Source organism: Mya arenaria, chromosome 4 (genome assembly GCF_026914265.1).
Source record: "Mya arenaria isolate MELC-2E11 chromosome 4, ASM2691426v1".
Taxonomy (NCBI): domain Eukaryota; kingdom Metazoa; phylum Mollusca; class Bivalvia; order Myida; family Myidae; genus Mya; species Mya arenaria.
In genome coordinates, this window is record NC_069125.1 from 70,934,181 (window position 1) to 70,956,986 (window position 22,806).

The following is a 22,806-nucleotide window of genomic DNA, read 5'->3' on the forward strand; positions in this document are numbered from 1 at the left end:
CGTAAAATAAATGCTTTATCTCATCAACACCACAACGGACAAATGGCAGATAATAGCAAACAAAAAATTGTTCGATAGACTTTGTACATACAGAAACAATTTTTTTTTATACATTTATATATAAATTTAGGAAAACATAAAACTCCCGCTATAGATAAACAATTTTTATTTGTCGTATGTTTAATCCTTTAGATTAGTTATTTATCATTATTATAATTATATAACAATATATATTATTATTATTTTTGTTGTTGTTGTTATTATTATTATTATTATTATTATTATTATTATTATTATTATTATTATTATTATTATTATAGTAGTAGTAGTAGTAGTAGTAGTAGTAGTAGTAGTAGTAGTAGTAGTAGTATATTTTTTTTATTTTTTTATTTATTATTATAATTATTTTATTTTTTTTATTATTTATTTTTATTTTCATTATCATTACTTGTATTACTATTCTTATTGTCTGGCTCGTAGCCTGATTTTCTACTTATTTGTCTACGACCATGTCAAGTTCCAGATGACGCTCAGTGTTGGTATTGATACGTAACAGTTTAGAATTTTCATTAGCAGCTTTAGAACATGATCGATTATTATCTTTGTATGATTTGTACATAACATAACGTTTCAGGGTAAAACTGTTATATTTGCACCATCAATACTTCATTGTACATTCTACTGTACGTGAATAGGAGAAGGTCTTTTATTGTTTCCTCGCTCTAGTGAAAACAAGGACCGGGGACAGAGTATCGGAATTATCTGGAAGACCTAAAATATGGGACTTTGGCCTCCGATAGCAGCACGGTAGGCGAGTGTCGGATCACCGCCGCCTGGCTTCATAACGGAGCATTACTGAGTTACGTGTACTGTGACTGCTCGCTGGATTGTTATATCCCACGGGAAATAAAGAACAACACTGACATCGACACTGAAACGGATATATAGAACATCAAGTGCATTGGTATGTATACTGTTCGATGTAAGAGGATAATAGGTGAACTTTATACAAAGCTGAAAGTGTAAGTTATGATTGTACACTTAAAATAAACATGCGTTCGTAGACTATTCCATATTGTAGAATAATACTATGTAAAGTATTTTATATAGGGTTTTTAGCTTTGTTTTCTTGGCAAACACTTAGCCTAAAGCAATTCTCTCTGGATGTTTGTTTTGCTATGACATTCATGACTTACCCACTGTCTGTTGTTTTCTCAATTAATCAAGAGTGTTCATCGCTCGGGAAAAAAATGTTTTCATTTATTAATCGGTAATCTAGAAACTACGTGAGAACTTTGTTAAGCTCGATCAAACATTTCTGGTAACTTGGACTTCTAGCTTTGTAGTAATGAAACAGTGTTTGCTGCCGTAATTTTCATACAATAGCATAACATTGAAAGAACTGCTCCCTTAATAAAGATAGCTGTATTCCTGCAAGACTGTTAAAAAATGTAAGGACGCTTAGCCACTAACCGGAATCGTTCAAGGAAGGTGACTTTAATTCGTTGCATGTGCTTGACTTATACTAAATTAATCAGTGATTCGTATTGCTTGGTGTAATAGTATAGAAAAGTCGCTGCAACTAGTATTAATAAGTGGTCAGCATAATATTGTGTCCAATGAGAATGCAGTATGTTTCAAATTGGCCAATACATTTATTTCTGTAATAAGCATTCAGCCGCTATTGACTGTAATGAGATGAAGCGGTAGGTTTTAACAGTGTAAGTTGGTAGTTTACAAAATATCATGTAGACCACTAAATAGTTAAAGAGTGTTAGTATGTTCTTACAACATCGCATCAAGCCATTTATTTGTGTACGTATGTACTAATAACCTTTTACCATTACTAAATGTTTCTTTCTGTAACAGGGATGAAAACGAGCTTTCTTAATATAAAAAACGGCATTAACGAAAAAGAATAGATAAAAAAATCGAAAATCCGTGCGCTAGTCGTAGTAATTTCCATCTCCTAAAAATAGGAAACTGTTTTTTCCTAATTCATTCAAAAAATTTATATTTTTTCTACAAAAAATATTTAGCGTTCAACCAAACCTTATTATTTAAGCATTAAACGAACTACAATGGACACAATGGTCATTTTCATCCATTGCGCTGTCTCGGTTTGGCCTCTTGTGATTGTCTACCTATCCTCGTCTTTCATGTTCCAATAACAGATTCAATTCATATTCTGATAAATACTTTATGATACGGCTCCGATGACGTAAAAAGAAAAAAACCGTCGATAAAAGAATTCTGTAATATATACCCACACTAATCGGGGCTGTTAAATGGTATGAGGATGGATGAGAAAGTTGCCATATAATGAAGTATTGACTCTTATTTCACACGTTTTTATATAATCAATAGTTATGTGTAATTGGTATGTTAACCCCAAATAAACAGCTACACAGAACTGTCAAAATTTATTTAGATTATTTTTCCATGCAGTTTTACAAGGCCTAAAAAACATTACTCGTGTGCCCAAAGACGCTTTACACAGACCTGCAGGATAAGTGTCTCTCACTTAAGCGTCGTTTGTTAACGGTTTTGTTCCTATCCCTCTCGCATCGCAGCGTAAATCCTGCAAGCAGGGAGCCAAAATAGCAAGCTCTTTTTTAAAACGAAAGGATGGTGTTAAAAAAATGAATGTTGATTATTTTGTCACCTTTTTCCAGACTTGCACTTTTTCGTGCTCTTGTGCTTGAGGATATTTTGTTTCAATGATTCAATCTGTGTGAAACGTTGCCCGTTATGGTACGAAGCTTGCCCTTCTGGTGGTTACATATTTCAATACGCAAAGCATAGAAAACTTACGTAACCCCTACCACTACGAGTGCTTGGAAAGGTTGCCAAACAGTTAGACATGTGCTTCAAGCCACTGTACTTGAATTAGAGCAAGAAGTCCAGTTTTCAGGGCATTGAATCACTATAGAGTATGGTCACACCACCAAACTGTAGTCCATGTTGGCTTGCATATAAATTGTATATCTTCGAAAAGGATGACCAGTAATCTGATCGAAGCATCGTGATCATGTAATAACCAAGGTCTTTAGCGGACACACGGAAAGGGCAACTTCCGAGCAGCTGTAATACAGGAAAAAGACTAGAGCAGGTAGAGCAGGCAATAGCACAGAACATCTAGAGGGCTAAACCACTTACCTTACACACACTGTAACACCCTTCTTCTTACCTTACACACACTGTAACACCCTTCTACTTACCTTACACACACTGTAACACCCTTCTACTTACCGTACACACACTGTAACACTCTTCTACTTACCTTACACACACTGTAACACTCTTCTACTTACCTGACACAGACTGCAACACTCTTCTACTTACCTTACACACACTGTAACACCCTTTTACTTACCTTACACACACTGAAACACCCTTCTACTTACATTACACACACACTGTAAGGCCCTTCTACTTCCTTACACACACTGTAACACTCTACTTACCTTAGACACACTGTAACACCATTCTACTTACCTACGACACACTGTGACACCCTTCTACTTACCTTAGACACACATTGTAACACCCTTCTACTTTCATTACACATACTGTAACACTCCTACTTACCTTACACACACTGTAACACCCTTCTACTTACCTTAGACACACTGTAACACCCTTATACTTACCTTACGCACACTGTAACACCCTTACTTACCTTACACACACTGTAACACCCTTACTTACCTTAGACACACTGTAACACCCTTACTTACCTTACACACACTGTAACACCCTTCCTTACCTTACACACACTGTAACACCCTTATACTTACCTTACACACACTGTAACACCCTTACTTACCTTACACACACTGTAACAACCTTACTTACCTTACACACACTGTAACAACCTCACTTACCTTACACACACTGTAACACCCTTATACTTACCTTACACACACTGTAACACCCTTACTTACCTTACACACACTGTAACACCCTTACTTACCTTACACACACTGTAACACCCTTACTTACCTTACACACACTGTAACACCCTTACTTACCTTAGACACACTGTAACACCCTTACTTACCTTAGACACGCTGTAACACCCTTACTTACCTTACACACACTGTAACACCCTTATACTTACCTTACACACACTGTAACACCCTTACTTACCTTACACACACTGTAACAACCTTACTTACCTTACACACACTGTAACACCCTTACTTACCTTACACACACTGTAACAACCTTACTTACCTTACACACACTGTAACACCCTTACTTACCTTACACACACTGTAACAACCTTACTTACCTTACACACACTGTAACACCCTTATACTTACCTTACGCACACTGTAACACCCTTATACTTACCTTACACACACTGTAACACCCTTACTTACCTTACACACACTGTAACACCCTTACTTACCTTACACACACTGTAACACCCTTACTTACCTTACACATACTGTAACACCCTTATACTTACCTTACACACACTGTAACACTCCTACTTACCTTACACACACTGTAACACCCTTCTACTTACCTTAGACACACTGTAACACCCTTATACTTACCTTACGCACACTGTAACACCCTTACTTACCTTACACACACTGTAACACCCTTACTTACCTTAGACACACTGTAACAACCTTACTTACCTTAGACACACTGTAACACCCTTACTTACCTTACACACACTGTAACACCCTTATACTTACCTTACACACACTGTAACACTCCTACTTACCTTACACACACTGTAACACCCTTCTACTTACCTTAGACACACTGTAACACCCTTATACTTACCTTACGCACACTGTAACACCCTTACTTACCTTACACACACTGTAACACCCTTACTTACCTTACACACACTGTAACACCCTTCTACTTACCTTAGACACACTGTAACACCCTTACTTACCTTACACACACTGTAACACCCTTCTACTTACCTTAGACACACTGTAACACCCTTACTTACCTTACACACACTGTAACACCCTTACTTACCTTACACACACTGTAACACCCTTACTTACCTTACACACACTGTAACACCCTTATACTTACCTTACACACACTGTAACACCCTTACTTACCTTAGACACACTGTAACACCCTTACTTACCTTAGACACACTGTAACACCCTTACTTACCTTACACACACTGTAACACCCTTACTTACCTTAGACACACTGTAACACCCTTACTTACCTTACACACACTGTAACACCCTTCTACTTACCTTAGACACACTGTAACACCCTTACTTACCTTACACACACTGTAACACCCTTCTACTTACCTTAGACACACTGTAACACCCTTACTTACCTTACACACACTGTAACACCCTTACTTACCTTACACACACTGTAACACCCTTACTTACCTTACACACACTGTAACACCCTTACTTACCTTACACACACTGTAACACCCTTACTTACCTTAGACACACTGTAACACCCTTACTTACCTTACGCACACTGTAACACCCTTACTTACCTTAGACACACTGTAACACCCTTACTTACCTTAGACACACTGTAACACCCTTATACTTACCTTACGCACACTGTAACACCCTTACTTACCTTACGCACACTGTAACACCCTTACTTACCTTACACACACTGTAACACCCTTCTACTTACCTTAGACACACTGTAACACCCTTACTTACCTTACACACACTGTAACACCCTTACTTACCTTACACACACTGTAACACCCTTCTACTTACCTTAGACACACTGTAACACCCTTACTTACCTTACACACACTGTAACACCCTTACTTACCTTAAACACACTGTAACACCCTTACTTACCTTACACACACTGTAACACCCTTACTTACCTTACACACACTGTAACACCCTTACTTACCTTACACACACTGTAACACCCTTATACTTACCTTACACACACTGTAACACCCTTCTACTTACCTTACACACACTGTAACACCCTTACTTACCTTACACACACTGTAACACCCTTACTTACCTTACACACACTGTAACACCCTTACTTACCTTAGACACACTGTAACACTCTTCTACTTACCTTACACACACTGTAACACCCTTACTTACCTTACACACACTGTAACACCCTTACTTACCTTACACACACTGTAACACCCTTCTACTTACCTTAGACACACTGTAACACCCTTATACTTACCTTACGCACACTGTAACACCCTTACTTACCTTACACACACTGTAACAACCTTACTTACCTTACACACACTGTAACACCCTTATACTTACCTTACGCACACTGTAACACCCTTACTTACCTTAGACACACTGTAACAACCTTACTTACCTTAGACACACTGTAACACCCTTATACTTACCTTACACACACTGTAACAACCTTACTTACCTTAGACACACTGTAACACCCTTATACTTACCTTACGCACACTGTAACACCCTTACTTACCTTACACACACTGTAACACCCTTACTTACCTTAGACACACTGTAACACCCTTACTTACCTTACACACACTGTAACACCCTTACTTACCTTAGACACACTGTAACACCCTTATACTTACCTTACACACACTGTAACACCCTTACTTACCTTACACACACTGTAACACCCTTCTACTTACCTTAGACACACTGTAACACCCTTACTTACCTTACACACACTGTAACACCCTTATACTTACCTTACACACACTGTAACACCCTTACTTACCTTAGACACACTGTAACACCCTTATACTTACCTTACACACACTGTAACACCCTTACTTACCTTACACACACTGTAACACCCTTACTTACCTTACACACACTGTAACACCCTTACTTACCTTACACACACTGTAACACCCTTACTTACCTTACACACACTGTAACACCCTTACTTACCTTAAACACACTGTAACACCCTTACTTACCTTACACACACTGTAACACCCTTATACTTACCTTACACACACTGTAACACCCTTACTTACCTTACACACACTGTAACACCCTTATACTTACCTTACACACACTGTAACACCCTTACTTACCTTACACACACTGTAACACCCTTCTACTTACCTTACACACACTGTAACACCCTTATACTTACCTTACACACACTGTAACACCCTTACTTACCTTACACACACTGTAACACCCTTACTTACCTTACACACACTGTAACACCCTTCTACTTACCTTACACACACTGTAACACCCTTACTTACCTTACACACACTGTAACACCCTTATACTTACCTTACACACACTGTAACACCCTTACTTACCTTAGACACACTGTAACACCCTTATACTTACCTTACACACACTGTAACACCCTTACTTACCTTACACACACTGTAACAACCTTCTACTTACCTTACACACACTGTTACACCCATCTTCTTACCTTAGACACACACTAACACCCTTACGCTCCTTAAACGCCGACTAAATAGAATTCTAATTTAAAAACACAAACACGATCAAGTAAACTAATCAAACACGAACCAAGATTAAGATATTCTGGATTGCAGTTTATGTGGACAGTGACACGTTTAACTGTAGCATTGCATGATGACTGCGAACTACTTTGTATGCCTCAAGTTACGGGCCATAATAACTTCGATCTGCTGTGGCAATGTAGCATTGATAATTACTAAGCGAACTCAGTGTGGCAAAGCAGGCTACAATCACTTTAAAATCATCTGATGTTCTTTTGCAAGCAAATGTTTTTCGCTTGCATGGCCTAATCAATTGCCCATGTTGTACTGAATAGTTAATGAAAGCACTTGAAGTGCAAACATGCTGTAACATTGTCAAATAGTTTTTTTTTAAATTTACTGTTGCCACGTACATGTTAGCAGCATATGAAATACATTTTTTCGTTGCATATTTCAATATACTCGTGCATATCACGATATTTTCTTGCGTTTCTCTAGAACAAACTGTCCATCATATGCCCAATTTGTAAAATATGCCTGTGAGTATACATGATTTCTATTATAAATCTTTCCAATATGAATACCTAAAATAGCCTTTCAAAACGTTTGTGGTTATTATCCTATTCAGTGTTTCTTCAGCAAGTAAATATTGAATCTCAAATGTCATATTATATTTTTATTGCTACCATACTTGTAAAAGTATAGAAACACAGTGATTTTAATGATAAGATTTAAAGTCGACGTAAGTGAAGCAGGATGGTGCAGAGTTGCCGTGATATTTGCCATCCTGGAACTAGTTTACGCCGGAATAACATAGCATGTGTTTCCGGTCCAGGTAGAAACATCCAACCAGAGGGTACTTGCGAAAACAGTAATGTATGTTGCCCGTGACTCGGATTAGTTCATTCATATTTCTTGTATACCTTGATATATACATTTGTGTAACAGGCACGTGGAAAAACCATTTCGCCTTATAACGCGTGCAGCAATGTAGTGTGATGTCATATGTAACGCGTACTAACTTGGCGTCAAAAGGTTACTCTGAAATCGCGTTTTTAAAGATTATTATATACTCATTTTGCGATTCAGTTTCTTATTGAAATATAAGTTCGGTCGCGCTCTATTGAAATGTCTTACTTAACTTTCCATGATAGATACAGTAAAAGAAATGAGAAGTCTTGCATTGTTAAACATGACTCATCTAGCCCATAGGGGTTGCTAGATATAATCTTCCGACACGGACAAATTTACCGGGAAAGCGTGTTTTGTTTGCAAGAATCTGCTAGTAGTCATTCACACCTATCTCATTTTGAATGTGCACCAGCTATAAATTGACAAAAAAAATATGGAAACACAGGTGGTTGTTAAGGATTGGACCACGACATATGATGTTATGGTCCACACACAGAATGGTGACTTTGTATACGGTACTCCCTGTTATATATAACACCGTTACGAACCTTCGTAAGGAAATGCTTATTGCGAATAAAGCTTTCCTGATGACATTTTTTACGTTTTGGAATGATTAAATCTAGCAGTTAGAAAATGAAACTAAGGGGACATAATCGGGTGCAATGAATACCCATATACCTAGTCAGACTTGACGTTGTGATACAGGACTAGTAAAACACTGTCGTTGGAAAATCCGTTTGTTTTGCTTGTCGTTTACGCCCACTGATTATACTTCACAAAGTTATATTAATCTGAAACATCTTGTCCCTTTATATATCAACCACTATAATATACGCTGGAAATGCTCCGATATATAACCGAACTAATAGAAACGCAAATAACTCGCTAGAAGCGTGGTTTCTTACATCCAGATGCCATATCCCGTATTTTAGTAGGCTATAACTTAATTATGTTCACAAGGCGTCAAAGGACAGAACCTTTAGAAGTGTTATAATACACGTGGATGTCTGAATTGATTGGAAGGTAAATCTCTCACCAAGCAAATAGACAGGACACCAAATTTCTCTGTAAATAAAGTTGTGTCTTCATTTTGCATCATGGTCGTTGACGATTGAAAGGAATTATTTAGCCAGTTTCATTCAGTCAGTGATTGATAAGTGTAACATTCTACAAGTAAAGCGTGTCGTTTGATATATTTTGGTGCCCAATGCATAAACCATGCCTTTAAAAAGTGTTCCATTTATGAAATGTTGCGGCCTGGCAATTTTCTCTTTCATTCAAACTTTTTATTAAGCATTTTTATCAGTAGAATAAAGCGTTATACCATATTGTAGCCGTGTCATGGCTCTTGTCCATGTCGCTTCCTTTGTACGGTCAATGTTGGTACAAAACTCGTACATACCGTACAGAGCAATCGGAGTTTTATTTCCAAGCAGCTACAGGATGGCAAACAGAAACAATCAGACAGTTGACACCGGATATGGATTAACTTGTTTGTCCATGACTCTTTAAACACTAAACCCAGTGTGAAATCGTTTTCCAATTTAGAACTGTAAAACCCGTACAATGCAACGTAGTGGAAGATTTATGCTTGCGATGTTTCTAGATACCCACTTCTTTCTGTTTTGAATATCTAGACGAAGCGGGGGAGTGCTCTCGAATGCAATTACATTACATGTGACGTCACCAGCCGCTCGATCGCCGTATCTTTCCTTTGAAACCAGGGGCGACACATTGAACACGACAGAGACGCCGAAAAAGCTCTTCAAAGGTGAAGAATGCCAATACATGCCTGGAAATATGTCCATGACGTTGTTTGTTGTATCTTTGGGGTATATGGCAAATGGGAGCTATTTTGGTGTTAAACAAATGAAAATACCCTTTGAACTGGCAATGCAATTTCGTCTCTTTCACGGTATATAGATAAAAGATAAGCAAGTCGGACGGATATCAAAATCACACGCGTCTTATGGTATCTCAGGAGTGACGGTGAATATCAACGAAATGGGCGTTTCGATTTGAGTGTTAAACATTGACACATATAATACAGAAAATAACAACTTACACAACCTTTGGTAACTGTGTTGACTGCTGTTACAGAGATAACCAATAAATAATGAATAAAATCACACAATCATCTTATATGTTGGTCTTTGCTTAACACGTTTATAACTATTTTTAAGAGATAACGTTTGACAATGAAATGTAAACCATAAATACAGATAGCAGGGTATGGCAGTTCCAATTTACAGTCCCTGTAAGAGATATTTAAATTCATATAACTCATAATAGTCATATTGTATCGTATTTTAGATAACTTTTGAGCAAAGATTCTAGTCTTAACACATACATTTATAATAACAGGCCAATTTAGAACCGCTTTTCTTTAATACTTTTATCGTTTGATTATAGCTTTGTGAGTTTCTGTAAACACATTTCTTTATTTTCAATTAAATAGGTGGCTCCGCATTTGCAATAACTAAATGCGAGGTAATAATCAATACCTCCGCGAAATAGATGCAATATTGGTGATGAATGCGCTCATTTAAGCTTTAAATCTTCTACAACACAACACTATTTCCTGAGGAGATTTCGTTGTTTAAAGGAAAATGCATCGTTACAAAATAAACCTTCATATGAACAAACAAATGGTTTTACAAACTTAAAAAAAAAACAAATAATAATAATAATAATAATAATAATAAAAAAAAAAAAAAATAATAAAAAAAAAAAAAAAAAAAAAATAATAATAATAATAATAATAATAATAATAATAATAATGATAATAAAAATAATAATAATAATAATAAAAAATAATAATAATAATAAAAATAATGATAGTAATAATGTAAAATTGTTTCTAAGCCCGTTCATTTGGTCTAACTTAGAACATATATCGTATATCTATTATATTTAGAGAGTTATTTAACATTCCTTTCTGTTTTATACCAAAATCGCCCGCTCTTATAACTTCAAGACTGTTTTAAGTCTTAAATTGACTAATGAAATCATGGTGTCAACGACAAGTTATTCTTTACTTTAAAAAAAAAGTTAGAACAGTTTAACATAGTAGTATCACATACACAAACTGTTCTATCTCAATTAGAACATTATGATAATCACTGAACTTAACGATTGCGTGACATGTCTGGTCATTTTCGTTTTTATAAAAGTAAATATTCTTAAAAAAAAGCGTGCTAATGACTTTTTATGTATCATCGAAACATTGTATTTTATATGATCTGTAAAAAAAATGGTGAAATTACGTTTACAATAAAAAAGGTATAACAACGTTAAACTATAAACTCAATTTTCTCAAAACACTAACAGATGCAGTTAGTACAGTCTGGAACAGTCTGGACAATGTGTTTATAATCAGATTGCAAATGTACATTGTCATGGATTTTATAAACATTCAATGTATGTATCGCTTTTAGCCCCAAGTGTTCCTCGATTGTGTCACCAATTTCCAATTGCTCTACCATCAAGGGCATCTAGGAGCAGACCTCACTCGTAAAACAGCCATAGAAAGTTCATGTGTACCTGAATGATGACGTTGTGGTTCTGCAAGTTATAGTGCCGGAAAGGACGATATTTCTATGGCAGATACCTCTATTGAACTATAATCAGACTTGCTAAAAATACAAGCAGATAATTATCCAGTTACTCAAAGAAGAATACAAAACACACATAATCCAGTAACTGGTATTAACCAGCGACCCAGGTTGCAGAACATATTCTGCATAGCAAAACCATAAAGCCCGTCGAAACAACCTAAAACATAATCATAAATGATGTGAACAACATCGCGGTTTCCATAAATAGCGTTTAAGAAGGTGAAAAATGACGTAATATAAGTGAACCCATTTACAAAGTGATTCGGTAGCGTCTAACAGCGATCTAGCATTGCTCTGGGTCGGTTATTTCCTCTCCGAACGTAGCTAACAGGTCTTACTGGAAGCTAAAGAGTCTGTTCTAGCACCAGGGTCAGTCATTGGCTTCCTGATGTTTTTTTTCCATCTCATCATCAAGTCTCCTTGCTGATGACAGCTTCCTCTACATGAAAACATACTCCAGAGAGGAATTGCGTGCTATACAATTAGGCGTTGATAAGACTTACTCAAGTCATTCAACCACTTAGAAAGCAAAGGTGATTTTATCAGCACAATGACTGCATCCAGCACAAGGCAAGATGGTCAGAGGATTTACTTGGAAGATATTGATGGGACGCGTACGTACACCAAATTGCCACTTGCTCTTCACATCCATTACCCACTGTTGAATCAGCTACCGGCAACCCTTTCCTACAGTTAATGCAACACCATAACTGTTTTACTTTGAGCAATTTTAAATGTGTTGCATGGACATTCTATCTTGTTATCCGCTTTGTTATCTTTTCCAAGTATTATGTTCCATGTCTAAACATCATACAGTCTCGTCAAAATGTATTCCTTACATGTCAGCATGATATGGTTCAATAAACAATATGGTCGTGTCAAGATATCTTGTCTCATCTTTGGTACCTCTGTGATTTGTAAGTTCAAAAACTACTCTATTTTTTCCCATCACCATGCTAATCTCTTTATTTGTCATGATGTTTCGTCAAACTATCATGTTGTTTTCTTGAGAATTTTTTTTTATATGTATTATTAAACAGTGTATTTCCTTTCTAAAATCTTAGTATTCTATGACAGACAAATACGATCTAGTCCACAATCAGAATGTCGCTAGACCCAACAATAAAGTGCACATGAACTGCATCTGATTGGGCTTTATAATATTACGTATCCTTAAAAAAATATGACAAGAAAATGACGGTTCATCTTGTTTATATTTGAGAGCTAGAATTCGTCCAAGATGAGCTGTCGATGTCCCTCCGCGACTTCTTCTAAAAATATAAATAGGAATCTAGAAGCCGAAAGAGGTGGGATGGAGGGATTTATCCTCATTATTAAAAGAAGATGCTCAGTGCGGGTCATCCCCGGTTGCATGAGGACCGACCAGGCCCGGTTCGGGTCATCCCCGGTTACATGAGGACCGACCAGGCTCGGTTCGGGTCATCTTCATTTACAAAGGGACCGACCAAACGCTGTGTGTGTTACCTTGGTTCGGTTGCAACGTTTCTGGAAATATCTTTGTGATTCCACCCTTTGAAGTCAAACTTCCACGATTAAAATGTATGGATTTTATCAACAATGGAATGAAAAAAAGATGGCAAATACATCTCTTAGTAAGGAAATCTCCATTAACGATAGCGTGTACACGGAAAATACGGAATTTATCAAGAATTAAATAGAATTTTTTTATTTGTTAAATTACCTCCCTTTGAAAGGAAACCTCCATGCAGTTAAATTTACGATACTTGAAACATTTTTGTTGTTTCTGACTAATATGTTTTTCTTTGTTTTTCTTTAACCACACAGTTAGAATGAATTAGCATTAATCTTTCATAAAGTTACAGTGTGCCATTGTCCAGTTTAGCAGCAATAATCATGAGCGTCCCGGGAAAGCATCTAAAAATACTTATTTAATCATTTACTATGTTTCAAACAATACTAATTTAAAATAACATTTTAAGGATACACAAAGTTAGAACATAATCAATAATAATTTTCTTTCTTAAAGTAGGTGATACTAGTCCAAATAACTGTACGTTGACAGATTATTTTTATGATTTTTGATATGGCAAATCCGGATTGGAAGAATCCCATATTACGCGTCTATTATTTTAGACTAGTTATGATACATGAGAGGTAAATAGGTGATATATGCACAAAACAAAATAAATCTCGACAGAAGTGAGAAGGAATCTTATTAGCTTACAGGGGCGTTCCCCTGTATTCATATGGATTCATAATTGTGCGAGGGGGTTTTGGGGGCATGCCCCCTCGGAAAATTTTGAAAACCATGGTGCATTCTTGGCGTTCTGAGGTTCTTTGCTATTTAGTACTGGAAAATGCACAGTTTTAGAATTATATAGTCAATTGCACACACTGCAACTTTGGCTGATCTCTTTTGATTGTTTTTGTCAGAATCATGTAGATTTAGCTGCATACCTGCTTATAGGCAGCTAAGCGCCTGGCTTATGGTATGCCTTGCTTTTGTAAATATTGGCAGAATGTTTCACAAAGGTTTTAGTGGAGTGTAAACCCACGCCAGTAAAGTCAATAAGAAATTTTAAAAAAAGACATGTTTTCGCCACTACTAAGGCCACCAGGAAATGTGATTGATATTTTGACCTTTTAACAAAACATTAATATCATCACATGATAATTTCAATCAATTGATTGAGCAACAACAAAGCTGTAAGTAAGTGACCATTAGCATTATGAACGCTGATGAAAATTGTGGTCTTCAAAAAAGATATTTGTTCAAATATCAACATTTGCTGCAGGGCTTCATCTTTTGGTATCTTAGTAATATATCACTCCTAATGATTTGCCACAATTTATATAGTCATACAAAAAAAAGTGCTTTTACATATACATGAGCGAGTCGCTTTAAACATATGGACTCTTTTAATAGGGTCCTTTGAAGTAGACTGTCACTATCACGTGTTATATGCCTCACCCCTATGGCCACACCCCCTCGATCATTTTCTAAAAAGGCAAAACCATTCCAAGGCTTATAAATAAGTGCTGATAATTAATATAAACGGGGACCCAGATAACAAGAATAGGGGGCGTGGCCATAGCCTATAGTGTGTGGCATAACAACAAACCCCGGCCTCTGTGGTCAGTTTGTGGTCAGTTTGTCCAGTGTGGATTGATTATAGGATATTTTTGTGAGAATAAACTATTTTTTGGATGCATTTATCAGTGGATACACACTGGTATTTATGTTCATTGCAAGCTTTTCATTATTCGTTGTTTTAAGTAATTTATTACATAAGAAGTATAAGTTTTTGGTTCCACTGGAAATAAGTTCTGTGTAAGCTTTCATGACATCAGTATAATTATAATGCTGCTTTTTGTCTTAATAATTGAAAAGTTTTTCATAAAATAGTACCACTATATTTCAGAGCGTGGGAGGAGTGCATATGTAAGCCAGAGAGCGGAAGACCGGTATGTCCCAGACGAGATATGCCTCCTATTCTGACCTGACAAACCCCACCCTTAAACATGCCATCAACCGGAACTGTCTCTCCACAATTCACCTTGCCTCCCTCGGTAAGCATTTTAAAATGTTTCTGCAAAAAATTCTGTCTTTAAGTCTTCTTTTCTGCAGCTCTCACAAAAAAAATGCATTTATCTTCTACGTCTAGAAGTATTTAAACAAAGTTACCGATAACATTCATATTGTTAAAATGTCTGTAAAAGTTAGAACATAAGGTGAAAAATAAATCTGTATGATTTAAAAGGGCAGAGCGAGCAAAATAGTTTCGCTTTCCTTCTCCATTATGATTTAACAAAATATTTCTAAACTGACTCAGATTAACACCATTTCAGCAAGAGGGGGACCAATAATGATGTCATGTTTGTAAAGGTGTTAAAATTCAATTCTTAAATTATTCTAAATGCCAGTACTTGTATGGAAGGCCAATAGGTAGTAAATGTAGGTTATAATCTAAGTAAAGGATAAAATCTTGCCTTTGAAGTCATTGTCTTTGAGCTGCTTTAGTAAGGAGATTGAAATAAAATTACTAGGATGCACTTCAACAGCTTACAATGCCTCAATACTATCAGGAATATTACATGATAATTACTGCATGGCTCACACTAAATCTGAAACAGGCTGTTTGCTTGAATATTGGTTAATATTGGAAAATATCAACATTAATTCTGAAAGAAACTGTTAAATATATTAATCTCAAATGTTAAATGTTGATTTAGCACATACATGCATGTTTCTGCCATTCCATAATACAGAATCCATTTAAATCGGCTAGCATGTAAAAATCTAAAATAAATGTTTTTGAATAAGAGATTGATTCAAATTGGTTTCGGACACATTATAGATGTACCTCAACGGAACAAATTTAAATCATAATTTTAATTTTAGCATCCCAATTCCCTCAATTAAGTAAAAAAGTTGAGCTCCAAGAACTTTCAACATTTTTTTATTGTTCTCTGATTCAATGTATGAAAACAGTCTATATCATGAAACAATGTTCAGGATTAATCACTTTTTTCTTGCACTTATGCTGTATGAACGCAATAGCGCAATCGAGAAAATTCCATGAAGCACTTATTGATCATTTGCTCCTTGCCCTACTTGCATTTACATTTTAAGCTATATTTTGTAATGTCATATATGGTAAAATGGTCAAATGGTGTCTCACTAATCCAATTGGAGCACAATATTGAAATATATAAATGACATCATATAACTCCTTGCATGTTATACAATTGAGTGTTAACTGTACATTGTCAGCCAATCAGGGGCGCTAGATTTTTAAGATGATTCGTTTCTTATTTATGAAGAAACGTTACTCTTCAGGATTAAGTAAATTGCTATTACTGCGCATGCGCATATAGGCTGCCCTCTCTTTGCATAAGCAAAGGCGCAATTTCAGTGTCAATGCTGATTTAAATGACGTCACAATATATTGAATTGATTGATAAGTCTTTTTGACAGGCACACGGCTTAATTTTAAAGCCGATTCAATTTGGGTTGGACTAGCACTAAGTCGGTTAGAATTTATTAAGTAATTTCTTTGTGAATAAGAAACCATGGTCCCTTCACTGGGCTCCGCTTCCTTAGGGTAATTGTAAATAAATTTAGATACACTTGACAGTATGAATGATACAGTCTGGTTTTGGAGACAAAAGTACAAGTGCCATGTACATGTAGGTATAGGCTGACTAACAATTTATGTGCTGATGGAGTGTTGAAGAACAAAGTATAGGAACTGTATAATGTCAATGTTATCTCTTAAAAGTGGGTTTAATTGAAGCCAACAGCCAATATCTGTTAGGCTTTCATTTATCATTTTGTCTCTGTTTAACTTTGACATTATCTTTTCTACCGGATTAATTGTTTGAAATACAATTGGATTTTTTGCTGTTATTTAATTCTTTTAAAGAGCCATTTGAAGGGAGCATTGAAGTTTGTGTATCAGTGAGTATATACCACATGATAAATTACGTCATATATGATATGTCCGAAGGCAACATTATTTGCTTAACATGAAGACTTAAAACCAAGATAATTTTTGTTTTTCTGCACCATTTTAAATTAAATAATTGGCAGTCTATGCCGCTTAAATAGCCTCGCCTTTGTTTCATTACCAGAGTTTGATTAGGTGATTATTTCCTCAAACCTTTCAACAAACCTGTTTCCAAACTAGTTTTTAAAGTGCTCCATTAGGCGGCCGTTTTGTGAAAAGGTGTGTCAAAGTGTTTTCAGAAACTAGACTCTGAATCAAACTCTGGTAAAAGACTGAAAGTGGTGCTCTGTAAGCGGTGTTGACTGTGCTATATTTCATTTAGAATGGTGAAGAAATAGTAAAGTTATCTTTGTTTAAAGTCTTCATTTAAAGCAAAATATTGCCTTATATATTCCGACGTAGCAGTTTTGATGTGATTTATCACGTGGTATACACACACTGTGTATGTATAGTCAGTATAATTATTAATTAATTAATACATTTCGATTGAAAATATAAGTCGAAATTAAAGAAATCTATTTTTATGAGATTTGAAAGTAGTAAATGATTATGTGAAAACATGTGTAGATTACCACATGAATAATATATTAAAACAAAAAGAATTTCAAATTTAAAAGTAATTGATTTCTATGAATATTCTGATGATTGTGCACAGTTGTGGTAATAATTTTAGTATAAATTTCCATTTATACAGACTTGTAAAATATAAATTAATATTGATATTTCATAATGTTTTCTTTTAACATTAAAACTACATAATGTGATATTGAAAAAAAAGTAATAAGACATTTTATAGGAGAAGGGTGGAGTGTGACTGCTACCCAGATTTCCAATGGATCCAACACCACGTTTCATTGTCATGTCGACCATTCTGCAGAAGTAATTAGCGAAGTTTACAGAAATCAATTTTGTCTGATCATTCCCGCTTAGGTCTTCTTGGTGACATTGATCCAGATCAAAGATTTCATGAGCTCAAGTCAATAAGGCGTATTTATTAGAGTACACTGTACTCTAAACAACATTCCAGAGAACTATTTGAGTGAAAACAAATTGTTTAAACATTTATAACATTTTCATGTCTCAAATTTTCATTTTTGTTACAATTTTGTCAAATATTTACTTGGCATTTAAGCTGCTTCGGAAAATTAGAGCAGAGTGAAAATAATAAACCTAAAAATAAGAAAGCTTAAAATGTACTTGATATATGAAATATATTAAATATGGCTTATTATTCATGTCGTTGGTACATTAAAGTATATGTTCTCAATCCCTGTTTTTATGTACAAATAGTTTGTATATAAGCTGAAGTTCTCATTTTGTGTAAGAATATTGAAGATGACAATTGAAGGTTAAGCGCCTACGGAGCTGGAGGTCATGGGTTCGATCCCTGGCTGCGTCACACCAAAAGACGTTAAAAGTTGGTACAAGTAGCTCACTTGCCTGGCGCTTGGCATTTAAAGGGTAGTGCTTGGAAAAGTGGTGTACTCAGTACTGGTTTAACCCAGGAAAGTTGTACCCTGTGTATCAGTGCTTTACACTGAGCACGTAAAAGAACCAAGGGGTCTCTCCTCGAAAAAGAGCTAGGGTGTAACACCCGGACTTCCTTGTAACCCACCACTGTCTTTTCAGTGTGCTGTCCCTTCAGTAAAAACAAAGGACCTCTTTGGAAATAAGTGCTTGCACTTTCACAGGCTATCCTTGACCGTATGGTCTAAATAAATACATACATGCAACAAGAAGCACGTAACGTTAGGGGTAACTGTTATTATTTAGGATTTGGTTTACTTGTTAGTGTAGAAAATGGGCACTTTATATCTTTTTTAGGCATATACCAAAGTGAAAAAAACCCTGTTTATTGCAGTGTAAGATTGCGATTTCTCCCTCATCAGATAAGTGGATCCAATAATTTAACCATGCTAGAAATTCTTATCTCGCCCATGGGCGAAGTAAAATGCCCGTATGGAACTCCTTTTTAATGGTCACCACATTGTAATTACCTCCCTTGTTGAAGACTGTCGTCTGTAGCATCATGGAAACCGTGTCTTGTGGCAATATTTAGAACGCTAATTAATTATTTCTCGCTTCAAATGTCACCAAAAAACAGTTTTCACGCAACTTTCAAGAAATAATGCTTTGAACACTCTCCTTAGAACTATTTAAAGACCTGTTTTACTATTAACATAACCTGAATCGCTGCGCGCATATCCATGACAACCATAAATTATCGCATATTTAACGCAATTATTTACACTAAGCACAAAAGAGTTCCAGCAAAAAAAACATTTTTACTTAATTTTGTTTAACTGAGGTGGGAGAAAAAGCATCTACCATAGCTGCTCGTGTAAGATAGGTTCATCCCGACCCTCGCACAGGGTGTTCTGCGGAAACTCGGTAAACCTCGTTTCCACCCTACGCTTGGGTTGGAATGAACCTGTCTTACATGAGCGGCTATGGTAGATACTTATAACATTTAACCTCGTGAACACCAAAAGTAAATATTTCACTTGATCTTACAATTCAACAATCAATTATCCTCTGTATGTATTCATTTAATATGTATGAAGCTGGTGTGAATGTTTTGCAGTGCATCTGAAAGTCAATCATGTTCTATTGCCAAACAGTTAGTCACTGATATAATGATAAACATCCATAGTTTTCATTAAGCATTACATAGAACTATTCCCTGAGAAAAGGATATTATGCACAGATATTTTCTGCGTACTGTTGTTTAATGGAAGCCCATCAAAATTCACTGAAAATATAAACAATGTGTAAATTGATTTTTAAGAAGATATGCCTATATCAAGAGTGCTTTTACATATCCTAAAACTCTAGCAATCTGTTTCTCCCATTATGTCCCATGGCCAACTGAGCAAAAACAGAAAAGCGTTGCCATACAATTGTGGGGATCTTGTTTTTAGCATTTATATTTTAGAAAAAATTGGATAATTATCTATTAACTTTGTGCCATGCACTTTTGGGACAATTCCAGAACTAGGGATGAAAAATAAGGTCTTAAAAGATCTTACATCATAGCATTTCTTTGCATTATGAGTGAGCTATTGCACTTAGCTGAGAAAGCATCTAATCTCATCTTGATTGCATCACTGATTTATTAGGCTTTAATACCCTAACACCATGCAACTTTATGTTTCCCTGATCATTATAGCCTGACAATTTATCAGACACACAAAATAAATGACTGTGAGCAGAAACCAACTTCCCAGGGCAGCCAGAAGAGGCTGAAGCCAAATATTGACAGAAATGTTTCTGTTAGGAGTCACTATTAAACTTGGAAAGATTTACTGTAATGGTTTCCAAATTTCATTTGTTAAAAGAATGTTTTGTTTTATGATCCTTAGTTGTTAAAAGTTGATAATACTGCTCTACAAGGCCAATATAAATTAATTGCTAGATCTTCATCCAAAATATTTTTGCAGTAGGGGGTGACAGGGGGTGACATTTTTTTCTTTCTTTCTTACTTATTTTAGATGACTGTTTCACCATTGAATATGGATGTTTTCATGCTCTTTCTTATTGCAAAAGGGACCATAATATATAAGATGGTAACATTTCTCCTTTTTTACACATGAATGTTATTCATAGACACCTACATATGAACAAACACAATTTCTGACAGTACTGGACAGATACGCAAATACAGACCCTACTTCATTATTTTTACTCGAGTCAATAAAATTAAAGTGGTGACAGAAAAAAGAGGGGGCTGGCGAGTGAAATCTAGCAATTCGATGTTCTAAAAAGTGTCTGATTTTACAAACAGTTTTATCACTTTTAATCTAATAAAAAATAGAACCTAGCGTGGTGTTTTGTGTGAAGCTTCCAGCTAGTAAATGGGGGATAATGAGACTGATGGTGCTATAGTTAACAGCTCTGAAGAAACTTCACAACATTATGTATATCATAGGTGCAATTATTATTGGCATCCAAATCATAATTCAGTCACACTGCATTACATGTTCTGAATTTGTCTATGAAAATAATGTTTTCTGGGAGGGCAGAAGACTCCCCACTGGTAATCAATAGCAGCTACTTTTCTCGGTTCTTGTCAACTGCGTTATCACATATGCTTCGGTCTCATCAATTATTAATCCAACTATTGTAGCTTTCGCCACCAGCCATTTAACTGTATGACATAATGTTTTATAGGCAGCATCCTGCAGGGAACCTCTCTCAAATTGGTAACAATTTGGCAAAAATTGTTTTTGTACAGGGCATATGATCCTTTTCGGAAAAAAAATGCATTGACATTATACCCGTTATATTTGTATTAAAGTCAAGTACATTGTATATACATACTTAAATTCGTTAAATATTTCAAGGTCAGTTAGATTATATAAAGCTTCTCTAGAAAGAAAGTTAATTATTAGTCTTTGAATCGTTGGCATATGCGATTCCGTCAACTGGCAATCATATGAACTGTGCAAGATATTTCAATGAAAGTGTACCTTTGTTGACAACAATTGTACATGAGAAGCAAATGATCACATTACTCTGTCCAAATTTTTCAATAAATCACACCCAACATCAACTGAGGATGAGGGAGTGGTGTTGGAATCAGCAGGTGGGGATCTTACTGAAAAAAAGGGCAGCATTGTTGGAATCATCAGTTGGTGATCTTACTGAGAAAAGGGCAGCATTGGTGGAATCAGCAGGTGGGGATCTTACTGAGAAAAGGGCATTATTAATTGTTGGAATCAGCAGTTGGTGATCTAACTGAGAAAAGGGCAGCATTGTTGGAATCAGCAGTTGGTGATTTTACTGAGAAAAGGGCAGCATTGTTGGAATCAGCAGTTGGTGACCTTACTGGAGAAAGGGCAGCATTGTTGGAATCAGAAGTTGGTGATCTAACCAAGAATAAGGAAGCAGTGTTGGAATCAGCAGTTGGTGATCTAACCTAGAATAAGGAAGCAGTGTTGGAATCAGAAGTTGGTGATCTTACTGAGAAAAGGGCAGCATTGTTGGAATCAGCAGTTGGTCATCTAACCAAGAAAAAGGAAGCATTGTTGAAATCAGCAGTTGGTGATCTAACCAAGAAAAAGGAAGCATTGTTGAAATCAGCAGTTGGTGACCTTACTGAGAAAAAGGAAGCAGTGTTGGATTCAGCAGTTGGTGATCTTCCTGACAAAAAAAATGAATTCTTGGAATCAGCAGATAGTGACCTTACTGAGAAAAAGGAAGCAGTGTTGGAATCAGCAGTGAATGATTCTCTTGCTACTGGTTTCAATGTTATGCCTGATTTTCTTAGTTTATGATCATGTTTGTAGTTATGATAATATTTTACTTAATAATATTGGCCTCTTTCATGAACTTG

At 35.9% G+C, this 22,806-nt stretch overlaps 1 protein-coding gene across 3 annotated transcripts in view; it reads left to right on the forward strand.

Moving 5' to 3' along the window:
- Window positions 1-710: 710 nt before the first annotated feature.
- Window positions 711-22,806, forward strand: part of LOC128231321 (uncharacterized) — a 144,387-nt gene continuing 122,291 nt past the window's right edge. Inside the window, exons 1-2 of one of the 3 annotated variants that reach the window (XM_052943981.1) lie at window positions 711-964; window positions 15,384-15,531. In XM_052943981.1, coding sequence (XP_052799941.1) covers window positions 15,429-15,531 — 103 coding nt within the window. In that variant the 5' untranslated portion in view covers window positions 711-964; window positions 15,384-15,428. The remainder of the gene's footprint in view (window positions 965-15,383; window positions 15,532-22,806) is intronic. The other 2 variants (XM_052943980.1, XM_052943979.1) reach the window with 2 other exon arrangements.